The sequence below is a fragment of the Myotis nattereri genome (genome assembly GCF_964212035.1).
Source record: "Myotis nattereri genome assembly, chromosome: 9".
Classification (NCBI taxonomy): domain Eukaryota; kingdom Metazoa; phylum Chordata; class Mammalia; order Chiroptera; family Vespertilionidae; genus Myotis; species Myotis nattereri.
Window position 1 is genome coordinate 57,295,697 of NC_138084.1, and position 17,985 is coordinate 57,313,681.

General features: G+C 36.7%; 1 protein-coding gene across 1 annotated transcript in view; it reads left to right on the forward strand.

Annotated features, from left to right (window-relative positions):
- NAALAD2 (N-acetylated alpha-linked acidic dipeptidase 2) overlaps nt 1–17,985 on the forward strand; it is a 39,912-nt gene that overhangs the window by 19,318 nt on the left and 2,609 nt on the right. The window contains exons 8-18 of the mRNA XM_081098454.1: nt 75–173; nt 4,259–4,344; nt 4,623–4,742; nt 4,840–4,922; nt 7,031–7,094; nt 7,995–8,062; nt 10,342–10,433; nt 11,577–11,667; nt 13,001–13,265; nt 15,334–15,415; nt 15,566–15,658. Coding sequence (XP_080954580.1) covers nt 75–173; nt 4,259–4,344; nt 4,623–4,742; nt 4,840–4,922; nt 7,031–7,094; nt 7,995–8,062; nt 10,342–10,433; nt 11,577–11,667; nt 13,001–13,265; nt 15,334–15,415; nt 15,566–15,658 — 1,143 coding nt within the window. The remainder of the gene's footprint in view (nt 1–74; nt 174–4,258; nt 4,345–4,622; nt 4,743–4,839; nt 4,923–7,030; nt 7,095–7,994; nt 8,063–10,341; nt 10,434–11,576; nt 11,668–13,000; nt 13,266–15,333; nt 15,416–15,565; nt 15,659–17,985) is intronic.

Sequence of the window (17,985 nt, forward strand, 5' to 3'; positions counted from 1 at the left end):
TATCACACTTCATGATTTTTTTCTCAGAAATGGTGATGTTCAGCCTTTTTCTGTGTTTCATTTTCTCCTGGCAGCCATATGGGGGGAACCGCGTCACCAGATGACAGTTGGAAAGGAAGTCTTAATGTGGATTACAATGTCGGGCCAGGCTTCACAGGGCGCGATTCTTTCAGGTAACTTCACTGTATTTTAGTACCCTGGAAAAGCATTCTGTGTTTAATGGGAAAATGTCAAGATAACTGTTCTACCAGGTATATTTTGCTTATCTTCTTTTCCTCATTTTTTAAAATAATGAATAACTGATCATTTTATATTACTTAAGAAATACGTACAGAATCATGTATCAAATTTCTTCCAGTAGTGGAAGAAATTTATTTCATAAAGTCTCAAAAATTGAGACTTTTGAGTTATAGGTTCACTATTTTAACTGTCCTTTTCACTTAAAGTTTTAAAACAGTTTCCCTATCACTTTTAAAATGTTACATGTATGAAACACGAGGCTAACTTAAGGGAGAGGAGTAAAAGAGAAAGGAGGCAATATTACTGATCACTTACTGGGTGAGTTAAGTGAATCAAATGGGCAAGCACATAATTATTGTGGAGCTCAATACACTTATTTTAATTATTATTAACACATTACAGCACTATTGTACAGAGGAGTGATAAGAGGACGTGTTCACTGAGCTTAATTTTACAGAAAGAGTTTATTTTCTACTGAATCGAGACAGGCAGGAACTGCCTGTGAGAGAGATCAGCTTGAACAGAGTAGTGGAACAGCATGGCACGGTCAGATGTGAAGGAGTCTGATTTGCCTGAAATGCAGAGAGAGAAGGCCACATCACAGTGATAAATTAGGGAAGATAAAGCTGTTTTTATTAAACCAAGATCATTAATCAGTCTTGTTTGCTAAGAATTTACATTAACAGTGTAAATGTAATTTTTACAGTTTAGAGTTTTTTAGTTTCTGTAATTTCTTATTTATTTGTTATTGATTTTAAAGAAAGGAGGGGAAAAAGAAACATCAATTTGTTGTTCCATTTATTTATGCTTAATTGGTTGCTTCTCTTATGTGCATTGACTGAGGATTGACCCCGTAACCTTGGCGTATTGGGACAACGCTCTAACCAAGTGAGCTACCAGGCCAGGGCTAATTATTTTTATTTCAGAACTTTCAAAGTATTAGAAGTTCAAATTTTTTTATTTTATAGACAGTTTAGAATTTTTTACATAAGTGCTTATTTATCTCTATAACTCAATCTGAACAGAGTTCCTTTGATATGTACAAATAAAAAAAGATTTTATTATTAATTTATTAATGTCCTCCAGATGTAAGAGAACATACACAATGAAAGATAAAGGCCTTTTTAATTTACAAACAGAAACAGCCACAGAGAAAGCAGAAAAGATGTTGCTTTAGTTCTATTTTTAGTCACAGTTCAAGGGAAAACTCAAAAACATAAAAATTCTCTGGTCAACATATCAAAAGGCTGACCTCCTTCAACATGGGCACAGAAGTTTTAATTGATTTGAGCTCAAAATGGACAAAAAACACAAAGAAAATTACTAAAAAACACATTTGCTGTCAGATCTCACCCCAAAGAGATCTTGATTATCTAATAATCCATTTACAGAGATTACCAAATGACAGGACATGAAATCAAATTCCTAGCCACAGCTGCCACTGGGGAATAATTTATGTGCCATAAACAAACTAGAAACAAACAAAACACAATCAGTAGAAAAAAATGTATAGGTATGGGCTGTCAGCAAAATTAGAACTCTATTGCTACTTGGATTTACTTCGGAGAGCCAAAGACATGTCTGGGTTGAAGCTGCCCATACCTGGTCTTCCAGGTGAATTCATTGTGCATCACATTGGGATCCAAAATGATAAAATGATTTTTTTTTGAAAAAGTAAAACCACAATTCTTACACAAATATGAAATGAACATGTGTCCAAAATTGAATTTAATGAATAAGGGAACTTGAAAGGAGTTAAAACTGATTCAAAGGAGAATTCAAAGTTCATACCCAAACATCAGCTCATCAGGATGCCGAAAGGAGTGTACGTAACAGCAGAAAAACAGATTTCGTTCACAGTGGGGAAGGGAAGTCAGTTAAAGTTCACTAGGGAGATTGTGCATTTCAGTGGATGTGGATTATCTGCATTACAGTCATGTTTCTGTAAGTTAATTTCTGTCTCCACAGATATGTAAAATTGTCTAAGGACAGTAATAGTCAGAGGTAACTCTGATGGATGAACTAAGGTCTTAATTTTTCCTTACAGGAGTGTATTTATTAAAAAAAAGTATTTTTTAAAATATTTTTTTTTATTGATTTCAAAGAGGAAGAGGGATAGATAGAAACATCAATGATGAGAGAGTATCACTGATTGGCTGCCTCCTGCACGGCCCCTACTAGGGTCCAAGCAGCAACCCAGGCATATTCCCTGACCAGGAATCAAACCATGACCTCCTGGTTTATAGGTTGATGCTCAGCCAGGGAACCATGCCGGCCGCAAATTTCACAAATATTTACTGAGCATTTTCTATACCCCACGCACCATTCTGGGTACTGGGAATTCAGCAGTAAATAAAACAGGCAAAAATTCCTGCTCTATGGAGCCTACATTCTAGAGTTCAGCTGATTTAGAACGTGATGAGTTTGAAGTGATAACAGGAAAAGCATGTGGATATTTAGGCATTTGGAGTCAGTGGTACTAAACATTAGAAAGACATAAAAATTAAAGATGTGGATGAGCTCTTTTGAGAATCTGAGCAGATAGCCTCTGTTCATGTTCATTAAAATAAAATTTTCTAATTAAAAATAACAGATTTTTTTCTCATTCCTCACTGTTGACTTTCTTTAAATTCATTTAGTGACATAATATCAATGAATTTGGGTTTCTAACTAATAGATTTTAGGCTCATATGTTTAGAAACACGTTGAAACATGTTTCTGCTCCCCCCCCCCCCCCCCCGCTATTTTAAAAATATCTATATTTTATTGATTTCAGAGGGGGAGAAATAGAAACATAAGAATCATTGCTTGGCTGCCTCCTGCACGCCCCCTGCTGGGGATGGAGCCCACAACCAGGGCATGTGCACTTGATTGGAATCAAGCCTGGGACCCTTCAGTCCGCAGGCCAATGCTCTATCCACTGAGCCAAAGCAGCTAGGGCTGTGCTATTCATTTTTATCAGCAGCAAAAATAAATCTTTTACTTGGTGACTTAAGATGAAAAAAACAACAACACACAAAAGAAAACATCAACCGTTGATTAGTTTCCCCCAAAAGCATTTTAGTTGAATTTGCACATAAGTTAAATATGCAGCCAGAAGCGCAATATACTTTTGAAGGGGAAAAAACTGAATCTGCACTTAACAATTTATAGGTTTTGACAGCTTGTTAGTTCTTCCATTAAAAAATGAACCACAAATTAGAAACTGCTGGGATCCCCACTCCCCCCACCCCGCACCCCTCTATAGGTAAATTTTGTTCCCTTGTGAAAAAGGCTCAGCATTTTCCCATGTCGTTTTTGATTCATGAAAGGGGAATGTATTTTCCCTTGAATTCTAATTAAGTTGATTATAATTCATGAATAAATATTTAAAAGATTTCCCTAAATCAGAACCAACAGTGATGGCCTGGGTGGGAGTTTCATTGTATGGTTGTCTTGTACATATTAATAGGCACTTCCCCAATTTCCATTTAATCATAGAGTTTGTCATGCTTCTTACTGGCAGCACCGAGCCAGCTCTGTAACTGATACACTACTTCAATAATCTTGAAGAAAACTATTAAAGAGCAGAAATTAATGTAAATACAAAGACACATGTGAGACTTACTTGTCCTTAAATACACAATGGCTGTATTCCTTCTGTTTGTAATTAAGTAGCCCGTACTTAACATTTTAGAATGAATGTCCCAAACATTTTGAATAAGAGACTACTTTGAATTTTAATTAAATGTCAATATAGTTATAGGGAGGAAGAATACAAAATATTGAGTTTTTAGAATCTTACTGTAAGGTGCATGCTTAAGTAGTTAGGAGTAAAATGTCATGATGTCTGTAACTTGCAAATGGTTCAGCAATATTAACCATTATTTAATTTAGGTGGTGGCTATATGGCAATTCATTGAACTATTATAATTATAGAGTTTTCTGTACTTCTGATACGTTTCATAATTAAATGTTGAAAGAAAGCTTTTAGAGATAATGCTCTATGTGAAGTAATTTATTCCTTTTGAAATTCTAGGAAGGTTAAAATGCATGTTCATAATAACAATAAAATTACAAGGATTTACAACGTAATCGGAACTATCAGAGGATCTGTGGAACCCGGTGAGTCTGAGAATTTTTAAAAGCACTTTGTTTTTACAAACATTAAAAGAGAGAGAAGATCATTTTACTCAACATCTGATGTTTTCTTTGGCTGATATAAAACAACTACATTTGAAAAAATATTTGTACTAATCTAAAATAAGACTCTCCCTTGTAGCGTGAATGCTTTCCTATGGAGGAAACTCAAGCAAGAGGAAATTTAATTTAAAAAACACGTCAATTACAACTATTTATAATGCATTCGAAGTTGTAGTTCTTTTGAACACATTCTTTTCCAGACAGGTATGTTATTCTGGGAGGTCATCGGGATTCCTGGGTGTTTGGAGGTATCGACCCAACCACTGGCACTGCTGCTTTACAAGAAATTGCTCAGAGTTTTGGGAAACTGATGAGTAGAGGTAAGTGATGTTCGGTGGGTGAGGACAGAAGGTGACGCACCGCTCTCCTTCATTCTAGGCAGGTGTGCCTAACCGTGTGTGTTAACAATGATTACAGGATGGAGACCGCGGAGAACTATCATTTTCGCCAGCTGGGACGCAGAAGAATTTGGACTTCTGGGATCCACAGAATGGGCTGAGGTAAACAAGTTCTTATTTTCTTGGTCACCCGGGAACAAGCATCTGTGCCTCCGGATGTCCACAAATAGGTTCCACTGCCTAATATGGCTTTGATCTGGAGAAAGTCTAAAGTCTCAAGAGAACTTAAGAACGAGAGTTTGTTTTTACTTTCACATCAGTTTGGCAAGACAGGATAACCTCTTAAAATCTCTTAAGTTCAGAAAATAGTCAAAACTAGTGAGCTATTTCTGACAAGTGAATTGACTTATCTAAAAACTCGTACAGATCTCTAGAGTAACTTCAAGTGTTTGATGTTTCCTTGGAATTCTTCTAAGAAAACAAGAGTTTCTATTAAGATGTCTTGACTTTGATTATAATTTCACATGTATAGACTCCATATAAAATTGCAACCATATGTATATTTTACTGTTCACAGAAGTGCCAGATTGTTGAGTATGTGGTAATTTTGTACATAGCATTACTTTAGGTAACTGCCTTACTTTAGATTTTCTGAGATTTATTTTTTCTTCGGATATGATTTCCATTTGTGACTGGCTCTTAATGCTTTATCCTTTAGTGTCTCTCCTAGGCCGCCTTCTTTCATCTTTTCCCCTTAGCCTCTCTGTCAAGTAACTAAGTTCTTAAATGTACAAGGTAAGCTCACAGTTCTTATAAAGGCATGTGCACTATATAAGCACTTACTCTCCCTCTACTTTCCTCTGTGTGTCTTTTATAAGTCCAGGTATTTTTATAAGTCCAGATTTCATAGGGTTGTTTGAAACATGTCAAACAATTCTTGACATTGGCTCTAGTTCTTAAAATGCTTTCCTCCTGACTCACTTTCTCTTAACTTTACTTTAAAATAATATGAATCAAATCAGTACGGGGGTAAAATCACACACACAGTTACCGGTCTATCACTTATCCTTTTGACTCATTTTTATATCACAAAGTTTTATTATTACATTGCTTTTACAAACATGCTTTTTGAAAGTTGACTATTTAGATTAATCAAATTTTATTAAGGTCGTTTACATTTAGAAATATGTAATTTCATGTGAATATGTGTATACATAAATACATGTCTCTATAATGTTAGCAGCTTAAAATAAAGATCAAAGAAATCTAAGATATAAAATACTATGCTTTGCATTAATTTAAATATGTGGTGAAAAGATAATTTCAACAGTTTCTAGCTTTCTACAGCATACTTTATTTAATTAATTAAAAAATCTTCCTTATTTCTAATGTAACTGTTATAATGGAAACTCCAACCCTATACTTGCCCACAGCAGAGGTAACTATCGTGTGGCCTGTGTGGGCAGTGCGGAGAGGTGGCAGTCCTCACTGTGCCCTAACCTCTCACAGCTTTAAATGTTTTTTATTACAGTAAGTTCTTATAAGTAAGGCAGTGAGAGAGAATAAAAGGTGCTCTCGCATATTCCCGTGTGTGTGACATTCATCTTCTCTACATAATCTTTCTTGGGGGGTTGTGGAGAGGGAGAAAGTCAGAAACAGTCTTGTGTTTGTCCTAAAGGTCCTTCCTTTTCTCCCTCTAGTTTTTTTCTGCCTTCCTCTTTCTCTTTTTTTGTTCATATTTTCTAATTATCTTTAAAAATTAATGAAATTTTCTATTTTTCAATTTTTTTGTACTTCCTTACTTTTCACTTAAAATGATACGTTTATGTGAGTATCCATTATTAGTGGATCTCAAACTTTAGTGCATGTAAGGATTACCAGGGCACCTTTTGGAAAATACAGATTTCCAAGCCTTGCTTTCAGCAATTCTTAGGTCTGGGGTGGGGCCCAGAATCTGGGAGCCTCGCCCCTTCATATTCTGTCTGGTTTAGGGAATCAAAGAACCACACTTTGAAAGTACTTTTTCTCTGGGGCTGCCTCTATTGCTGTAAATAAATATCTACAGCAGCATTATCTTTTTCTTACTTGTTTTAATTTCATTTATGTTGTTGTCAACCAACCAGTTATCAGCATTTTTTAGAAATTATGGTCGAAGGCATAGGTATTTGATTCATAAAGTATTTGCAGACTACTTTTATACTCGTTTATTTTGTCTCCATTCCCACAATTGTAATACTATGAATTAAGTAACAACTTTGCTTCAATTTTAGGAGAATGCAAAAACACTCCAGGAGAGAAGCATCGCTTATGTCAACTCAGATTCATCGATTGAAGGTACATTTAATGTATAATTAAGCTATCAAGCCTAATTTCTTTAGGATATTTACCATTTGGATTCCTGTTTAAAACTCCAGTATTAACTACGTCCTTCCTATAGAGGTATTAAAAGAATTTGGCTAAAATATTTCAGAAGAGGTGGTTTACAGAATATTTCACACAGAAATACTTTCTGGTCCTAGCTGGTTTGGCTCAGTGGCTAGAGCGTTGGCCCACAGACTGAAAGGCCGAGGGTTTGACTCTGGTCAAGGGCATGTACATTGGTGCAGGTTCTACCCCAGCTCTGGTCGGGGCGCATGTGGGAGGCCACCCAATCAATGTGCCCTTCTCACATCGAGTTTCTCTGTCTCTATCCCTCTCTTCCACTCTCTCTAGACATGCTGTTGTCTAATGTCTTGCCATATACTAATTGAATGAATGCTGTAGCCTTACCATTATATATATATTTTTCCCACTAAACACCCTCTAAGAGACACTGCATTAATGACCCTTACGACATGGGAGCTGCTGTCCTAGCCACCAAAGTCCACTTACACCTTCTGTGAAGAGTGCACTGCAGTCTCTCTTGCTCCTGAAGAACTATTTCCAGCCTAAATTTTTTTTTTATTGGTTTTTAGAAAGAAGGGGAGCATGAGAGAGAGATCAATTTGTTGTTCCACTTATTTATTAGTTCATTGGTTGATTTTTGTGCCCTGCCTGGGGATTGAACCCACAACCTTGGCATATCAGGACAATGCTCTAATCAACCATCTGGCCAGGGCTCCACCCTATTTTTAATTCCCAGGGAGTGATCCCATTGAAATTTGTTATATAGTTATAATTAGAAAATAAAGTTAAAATTAAATATAGATTGGAATTTCATTGGAAAGTATTAAAATACTCTGCTTTATTTTTCAGGCAATTATACTCTCAGAGTTGACTGTACACCCCTTCTTTACCAATTGGTGTATAAACTGACAAAAGAGGTATGTATACAAGTAGATCTGTCTTATGTTTTCTGATGAATGGAACAGCGAATAAGTTTTTAACTAGCTGTACTTATTTTTAAACTGGTGACAGACATAGCTGATTTGTGTAAATAAGTCAGAACAAAGATCTCTAATACACTATGTGACATTACAATTAAGACAGCATTGCTAGCGTCTCTGTTCTAATAAGTTTGTATTGTGTCTGCTGAGCTGGAATGGAAAAGCGTTGGCTCAGAGATTGCCTTGGCTGCTCATTCATTCAGCAAATATTTATTGAGTGGTTACTAGTTACCAGGTCCCATAAAATAAATTATAGCAGCAACAATGATAAAATGACAAGGTCACTGAATCCAAATACTTTGTAATCTAGAGAGGATACAGACCCATAAATGAGGAATTACAGTTCCCTGGAATATTGGATACTCTATGCAATGAAGAACAGTTACAGAAGAGAACCTAAAGTCCCAGGGTAGCTGGGGAAGTTGGGAAGCATCAGGGGATGTTTACAGAATAATTAATGCTTAGGCTGTAGAACGGAAGGATGTGAAGGTGAGGGAGAAGGCGTAAGCAGAGGACACAGATCTCTCAAAAGGTGTGGATGAAAGAACATACTTCCTGACCCGGACGGAGGTAGCTCAATATGACCTAAGCACAAAGTACGTTGTGGGAAGATGGTGAGAAATGGAGCATGACAAATCTACCAAAACTCAGTAGAAAAAGGACTCTTTTATTCTCTTGTAAGCAGAAGATTACAAGCTTATCAACCTCTAATGTGTGTTATAAGGTAAGGTGGTGGGGAGGCTGAGCTTCCCCCCAACCCATTTAAAAATATATATATATTTTTATTTTGGAGAGGGAGGGGGAGAACATGTTCCTGCACGCCCCTTATTGGGGATCGAGCCCACAACCTGGGCCTTCACCAGGAACAGAACCATGATCTCCTGGTTCATAGGTTGATGCTTAACCACTGAGCTACAGTGGCCGGGCTGGGAGGGCTGAGCTTAAGAGCCTCCATCTGATAGAAGAAATGGGACAACGTGTCCATGCAATGGAGGAGGGTCAGCAACTATGACAGTGCATATAGCCGAGAGAGAAAAATCTGATCCAGGCTGCCCAACGGACAGGGTTCTGGTTAGTGTGAGACGGAGATGACTTGATTCCAGACAATAGAGAATTTTGCAGGGAAATTGACCCAAGCAGATTGTAGGAACTGGAGCAGGACCTCAGCTATTGCAAATTGGCAGGAGCTGAGTAGATCCCAGGCAGTTGTCTGGAAATGAGCAGAACTTCCCTGCAGCATGCTAGCAGGGAGGGGATGCCTCTGTGCAGTAACTCGACTGTATGCTGAAGACCTCCTATGTGGTGATGAGGGAATAACCAACTCTGTATAAAGGCCAGAGAAGACGGCAGAGATGATTAAGTTGAGATGGGCACCATTCTCCCCATTTCCACAGGTAAGAAAATTAGGGTTTAAAGCAAGACACCAAAGGTGTCTGAGCTGGTAAGTAGGGTCTGCCTTGGGTCCATTTTTGAACAAATCAGTTATAAATGAACAAACTTCAACCAAAACGTGTGATAGATAATATGAATCTAAAATAGAGATGGTTAGATGTTAGACTCCACAAACACATTTTTCCAACACATGCCCCTGCTTTTTCTGAGAGCAAAGAAAAGCAAAGTATAAGTTTGTAAGTATTCTTTTAATGAGGGTAATAAAAATGTTTATGTATACACAGAGGCTCTTAATATTCCCAAATAGAAATCTGAGGTTATGTAGACATATCAAATCCCAGCTTTAAAATATAATCAGACTTTCTAAAATAACATTCCTCTTCACCCACCACCAGGGTTGGTGACAAAACTAAGGTTTATAGTGACAGTTTCAAGCTCAGCTTCATAACCTAGATCTGTTGCCCGAGGACTCTTGCAATTCTTCCCAGACAAAAACAATTTACCCTAAAGTAAATATTATATCAATTCCCTCCCCCAGTACTTCCTACTAAAGGAATTTAAATTGCCAAATGGCATTTATTAAAAATATGAACCTCTATGTAAAAATTTACTAAAATAAGCAGAAAACTTTATCCTAGTTATTAGGCAAAATTACCAATAGGCAGGCATCATATACAAGAATTTGGGCTGGATATTTTTCTTATTTCCAAAAGCATATTTTTCTGCATCAACATACATGTTGTTAGAAGTTGATGTTAACATGTGGTTTTATGTTGGCATAAATTCAGTTGCTTCTGCTTCTAATTCCCAGTATTTCTTTTCAGATCTCCAGCCCCGATGACGGTTTTCAGGGTAAATCTCTTTATGAAAGCTGGTTGGAAAAGGACCCTTCCTCTGAAAATACAAACCTTCCTAGGTAAGTTACTTGTTTGTATATTTTCTACCACAGGATAGATTATGAATTCCCCTTTGCCCCTTGTTTTCCCCAGGCATGCAATGCGCAGGTGCCTCACCAACAATCTGAGTCAAGACAATCCTACAGGATTCCTCTGTGCAGCCTTTGATGTGCTGATCAGCCGGAACAGCCAAGTCTTTTAACCCACAGTAGAGCAGTGATCTAGTTTCACAAGATTTTAGTCAAGATTAGTTTGCTCCATTATTAAGCATTGTTTTGCATTCTTATACAAAATTTCATTTAGACATGTATTGAATACTTAACATTATAACTTCAAATGATAAAGATGAAGTTAAAAAACAAATGATGGATTATTAGTTTCTAAATTTATTAATGGGCATTATCAGTAACTACCAAATTGTTAGTCATACCTGTTAACCAACTTAGACTTTAAGTATTAATGTATTTCTTAGTTCATCTCATACAGCAGTTTTCCTGAATTCATTTTATATTTTCTACTTCAATGCTATTTCTAAAAGCAGCAGATGATGTGGCTTATGGCTTCATTCCATATTCCAAATACACCTGTGAAAGTTTAAATGTGTTTCCATTATAAATGTTTCACATACTTAAATAGAAAAAAAATTTAGATTTAGAAGAAGTATATAGTTAGGTTCTTCATGCATATGTAATTTTATATTCTGTTCTATTATGACTAGTTTTCCATGTGATTACATTATTACATGTAATACATATGTATATGCATAGTGGTTTCTTAATTATATGCAAAGAAATATACTGTAATTAGACTTCCTCATTGCCATTTTCTGATTAGTCCATAATTCTGAGGGCAGGAACCATATCTTATTTTCCCCTCTAAACAAATACCATAAATGCAGAGAATATGGAAGACAGCAGTCACTAGACTGCCGTCTTTGGTGGCATTGCTAAGCTCTGGTTGTGGTCAATGCTGATTTATGTTTATCACAACAATATCCAGCAGATAGCACCAAAGTGTCTTGGGGTGATATACCTTTTCCTAAATCCTATAAATGTGCCATTAAATTCCTTCTATTTTTGGGATGGGATTCACTGCCCCATCTATTTAACTTCCTATTATTTATGCATTCTCTCTCTGTATGTGTATTTATATTCTACATCTAGAATCAACAAGCTGGGATCTGGAAGCGATTTTGAAGCTTATTTTCAGAGACTTGGCATTGCATCAGGCAGAGCCCGTTACACTAAGAATAGGGTAAGCCATTTTATTTTGGATACATAGTACCTCATCCAGATCCTTTTTGTTAAGAATTCTGTCATTTCACTGTTCTGTACAGGCACTGGGTGGACATGTGGCCTATAAAGAATTTCAGGGATAGACAGACTGCATGCCCCTTTGCAAATGGATTAGATAGTAATTTGGGTTGTTTTGTGATTTTCATTGCCAGTTATTCAGTGCTATAGTAGTTGACCGAATAATGTCAGAGACTTAGCTAGTGATCAGTGTTAAGTAGTAGTTCACATCCTTTTCCTGACACAGGCGTTGTTGGAAAATCTCACGCTCCTAGTCTGGTAGGTTTTGATGTGCTTTTCCTGGAGAAAATGTGCCGGTGGAGAACATTTCTGTTACAAGGAATGCAGCTAAGATTCTTTGTTACAAGCCTCTCTTCACATTCCCATACTGCCTGTCATTTGCGTCCAAGCTCTTGAATAGGCAACAAAACAGGTTTCTTTGAATTTTTAACTTGATCCTGGGTTGCATGATCGCCATTCAAACACATTGATGATATGCAAATATTTAGATATGCCAATATAAAACATGTTTGCTTGCCTATGTTATAAATTATCATAAATCACACTGAATCTTAGAGTGAAGAAAAGCAATGTATAGCTTTGCAAATTGGCAGGAGCTGAGTAGATTTGCCAGATTTTAATAATTTTCAAATCATATTTGCAATATAACATCTTGCTTATATAGAATACAACTAAGAATGAAGTAGAATAACTCAAAGGCATACATTTGCATAATGATACTCATTAATACTTTACCTCTTTCATTGCCCTTTCATTTTTATACTCTGTCATCATTCTGAACAATGTTACCTAGTTACTAAGACGATGCAGATTAAAACCAACTAGACAGAAGGATATTCCTTTTAGTGATAACTAAAAGCAGTGAAAATGACAGCCTGATAGCAATGAAGATATCTAAAAACTAAAGTTAAGGAAGACCTAAGAAATAAAAATATTTTGGTAAGACTTAAACAGGGTAAATGGCGTTTGGTTATACACTGTGGAGACAGGGAAGGAGCTTAAACTGCCCAGTACCTTTCATTCCCAACTGTCAAGTGTGCTCCTTTGCAACTGGAGTATGAACTCCTTAATCTTATCAGAAATACAATAAGGAGAATTTCCAAGCAGTATTTTGAATGAAGATTACATAAATTATATAATGAATGGTAACTTTTTTGCTTCATTTCAATAAAACTCAGAGTGCCATATAGCTGTATTTTCTGCAATCAATTTGAATATATAATGTTTGTACTTGGTCTCCCCTCCCACCCCCCCCACCCCCAACCTTTCTTTAGAAAACAGAGAAGTACAGCAGCTACCCGGTATACCATACAATTTATGAGACGTTTGAATTGGTAGAAAATTTTTATGACCCTACGTTTAAAAAACAGCTCTCTGTGGCTCAATTACGAGGCGCACTGGTTTATGAGCTTGCAGACTCTCAAATCATTCCTTTCAATATTCAAGACTATGCAAAAGCTTTGAAAAACTATGCAACAAGTATCTACAATTTATCCAAGAAACACGACCAACAATTGAAAGACCATGGAGTATCATTTGGTAAGAAATGACTGAGCAGGTATTCTATAATCTATAAGAGGTTTAAGATATTTTGTATCATCCTAGAGTTTATCCCTGTCTCACTTATTAGTTGTGGCTTCTAGAAAAAAAAAAATTTAACATCTAGTAAAGACTGATTTAATTTGGCATTTATAGGCTGAATCCATTTTGCTAAAGGTTGTGCTACAAATGTTGGGCTTTCCCTGTTATAAGACTAATATATAGATGCACTACACCATCACACAAATATTGGAAAGTAGAGAAAACCAATTCCACTATATACATAATTATTACTGCATATGTCTTTTAATGTTTGTCTACATGGGGGATTTTTTTTTTTTTACAGTTTTAAGCATTCTTTCATTGTCCATCTGGCATTTTGTGGTTGCTGTTCTACAAAACATGGATGAAACAGTGTAGTAGCATTGGTGTGGTTCATATATTGGCTCTACTATTTATTCACTGTGACCTTGGGAAGGTTACTTGAGCCCTGTGTGTTGTCAGTTTTCTTATGAGTGAAATGGTAACACAATATACGATGTTTCCAAGATTGCTGTGGAGATTCAGTTGACACAGAAACAATGGTGACTGACACTTAATGCTCATAAATGTTACCTATTATTACTGGTTTATTATGCTGAGAGTATATGAGTATATAATGTAATTATCAAATTTGTACTGAATGCCTATTGTGTACCAAGTATTATTATTTCCTGGACTACATATGGATGTTTAAGACATTGTCCTCAGAGCTTAAAGTCTCATGTGGGGAAGAAGACAAAATGCAAGGGACAAGTTATTATAAAGATACACAGAAAGTACTACCTTAGGAGCACAAAGGTCAGTAATGACTTTTGAATATTATTACATAGGAATTAGTATTCTTCAGAAAGTTCTGATGAGCAGCAGGTACTAAGATCTAGAAATAAATGAAGCAAAGACAGAAAACTGTGTAGACATAAGAGACAAAATATAGACATAGCAGGGCCTACAGCAAGATGGATATCCATAGGTCCATGGCTATCCAGCATCCAGTTCTCTACCTAAATGCCCGGATTTCCTCTTGGCAAATTATCTTTTACCAACTTGTGTAAGTCAAATTGATAAGAGAAACCATACAGCTAGAACCTAGTCCTTAATTAATACCTTCCTCCCCATATTTCCAAATTTTCCATCTCATATTAGTGATTCTTTATCAATGTTAAACATTATTATAATCTCTTCTATCTTAAAAACATTTCCTCTCCTGATGTGCCCTACTTCACAATCAAAATTTTTCATTTAGTGCCAGGAAAAAAAATAGTCCCTCAAATGTCTTAAGAAATGGATGATTTACAGTCCCCACCTCCAGTTCTTTACCTCCCATTAACCAAACCACTGCACTGTCTTCATGTTCCTACTATTGCAGTGAAATTGCTCTTGCCAAAGTTTCATTCACCTGTGTCACTAAATCCCAGCAACACATTCAGTTCTCATCTATCTTGATTTCTATGCTTCTTTTAAAATTTCTTCTTCAACCCTTTGTCCTTAGTGCCCATACCTATTAGATTTATACATGGTTTAAAACAGCAACAAAAATGAAAGTTTATAGAATATCTAGGGCTTAAATAAACCTTGTTTTTATATTGAATATACTTAAACTGAATGTACTACCCAGTAGGTCCTCTAATAATGTTGTTTCATTAAAACATAAATGCCTATGGACCTTAAGTCTAGTTTTTATCAGTTAGCCTATGGTAAAACTGGTTTCATTATATGTTGCCTTGCTTAAAGTTATAGTACCTATCAATGATGTGAAGTGAGGGCTTACTGTCCTTAGTAGCAGTGTGAATTATATATGCCCTATATTCTTTAAAGTTATTTTCTTAAGAACCAATTTAGCCATTTTCTGTCTGACACTTTGTCACAATACTTTAAACAATTTCCATGGCTCTGCCAGAGGCTCGGTATAAAACATGGTTTCAATATTATTCAGTCATCTCAACCTGGAATGGGAGGGCAGGAAAGCGAACCTCTGAAAGATGAAGCGCTTATACTTATTTCCCTCTTGCTTTTCTTCTTTGGAAAGACGCCTTATTTTCTGCTGTACAAAACTTCTCACAGGCTGCTTCAGATTTCCACAGAAGACTTACAGAAGTGGATCTTAGCAAGTAAGTTTCCAATGTAAAGTTCCCCTGCTATTTTAAAGCATTCAGTGCTAAATCACTGCTACTCAAATTATGGTCAGCCTTATCCTTATTTAATATTTTTAAATATGGCTCCCTGGTAGGAGTGTAATGATCTGTTTCTTGTTCTCCAAGTCCCATGGCAGTGCGAATTGTGAATGACCAGCTGATGCTCCTGGAAAGAGCATTCATCGATCCCCTTGGTTTACCTGGGAGGAAGTTCTACAGGTAAGGAAGCAGCAGGTGTTCCATTAAAGGACACTGCTTTCAACGATTGCCATCACGTGAGTGGAAGGTAAATACGTGTATCGAGAGGAACATGAAAAAGTTTATGCAAAACAGTATAATTTCATGTTGTTTATTGCTCTGCTGTAGATGTAAATCATAGTTAAAAAAAGAACTCTTCGCAACAAAGTCATAGCATCTTAAAGGGGATTTCCCAACTCATATGGTTCAATATTCTGCAGAAATCTTTTCTATAGGATCTCAGATACAGGCAAACCTCATTCATTGTATTGAGCTTCACACACGTTGCCCTTTTTGCTGGTAGAGGGTTTTGCCTTCAATTTATAAAAAAGACTGCAAAGCTCTCTGCTGTGGTGGTCTGGAATGGAACTTGCGAAGTCTCCACGGTGTGCCTGTATCTGGACATCCAGCTGCTACTGGAATCTTCTGGTGGTGGACGGGGCGCTTATTACCTCTTCAAGTTTCTCCAAAATCAAATAGATTAAATCTAGATTTACTTTTATTTAACATTTTAGGCTTTTGAAGATGATTTTCATGTTTCCCCTGAACGAATTGCCTATTTTTCCACCTAGAATTTTTGCTTATAAATAATAACAGGCAAAGGATTAAAATGATATATTGCAAACACTTAACTAATGGATATTTCATTGGTATCAAACATTAAGTTCATATTATTTATGATTTTATAAAAATAGCAGCCATTTACTGAGTGTCTCTGTGACCTAAATCCTCTATATACCTTAAATCTGCAAGCCTATGGGGGTGAAAGCAACTATAATCTCCATTTACCTCTGGGGGAACCTGAAGCTTAAAGAATAATTTGCCCAAGTTATACTTAGTATATAGCAGAGCTAGACTTGAAAATCCTGTGTTTACTATTAGGATTAGTTAAATGTTAATACTAATCTTAATATTTGTAAGAAAGGCAACATAGTGAATGTTATTTAATGATAAACAGCCTTATAGAATAGTTTTCACCATCTTAATTCAGATGAAAACACCCTGGAAGTCACTTACATATGTGTTGTGAACTAGAATATGGAGTTTCTGATTCTAAATGATAGGTGCCATTTTTCCTCCTCTTACTGGCAGGCACCATGTTTAAGCTCTCCCTCTCTGGAGCTGCAAAGCACCAGTATCTCATGTCCTGGTTTTTATAGCTGTTGTCCAGGGAACAGCCTGGAAGGTTTGGTTCTAGAGGTCACCACCTACAAGTTACTACACACCCCCGTCTTTCTGAGAAAGCATATGGAGTTGCTCTCAGGGATGGAAGCTGGTGGAAGCAATATTTGTGCTCTCCTTCTGCCTCACTCCAGCTTAGTGGTTTCTCCCAGAAAGGAGGGTATACCCTTTGTCTGGCACAATTTGTGTAGCTACTGCCCAGGGGCAACTCTACCTTGCCTGGCCCGGATGGCTAGTGGGGCTTATGCTGGCAGGTCTTCAATAGCTCCCACCCTCACTGCATGAGGCCCAGGAGCACAGTCTTCCAGTGAAAGAGGCCTGCAAGTTTATCAACTACAGCCTGAGGGGTAGGTTTCCAACTAAACACACATCTAAGGGTTAACTGCAAACCATATCAGACATGCTGGACGGCTGATGCTGTCTTTATGCTTTTCTTCCGTGCTCCAGAGTCTCTTGTGTGTCTCGTGGCCCATTTTTACAGATGAAAAAAGTAGTAAAATATGACATCAAAAACATAGTGACTGGCTCAGTTGGTTTGAGCGCCGTCCCATACACCAAAAGGTTGCGGATTTGATCCCCGGTCAGGCATGTATGGGAGGCAACTAACATCGATGTTTTTCTCTCTAAAAATCAAACATATCCTTGGACGAGGATAAAACAAAAACCCCCATAAAATCTGTGTTTGGTGGCAGAGTAAATACATTTTTATAAAAGTATAAATTACTGTATGTTAGCCTCATGGCAGTCACAAAGCAAAACCTACAGTATATACACAAGGATAATGAGAAAGAAAGCTAAGCATACCAACAGTCATCAAACCACAAGAGAAGCAACAGAGAACTGATAACAGCCAGCAAAGCAATAGCAATGAGTGCATACCAATATTTACTTTAAACGTGAACTTTCCAATCAAAAGACTCACTTGAGAAGGACTCACACAAACTGAAACTTATGGAAAAAGATACACCATACATGTGGAAACCAAAAGGAAACAGAGTAGCTCTACTAATATCAGCCAAGACAGACTTCAAGAATAAATAACTAACTAAATATATACATACATGCACTCAATATAGGAGCATATATATATATATATATATGTATATATATATCGGAGATTTCAAGAC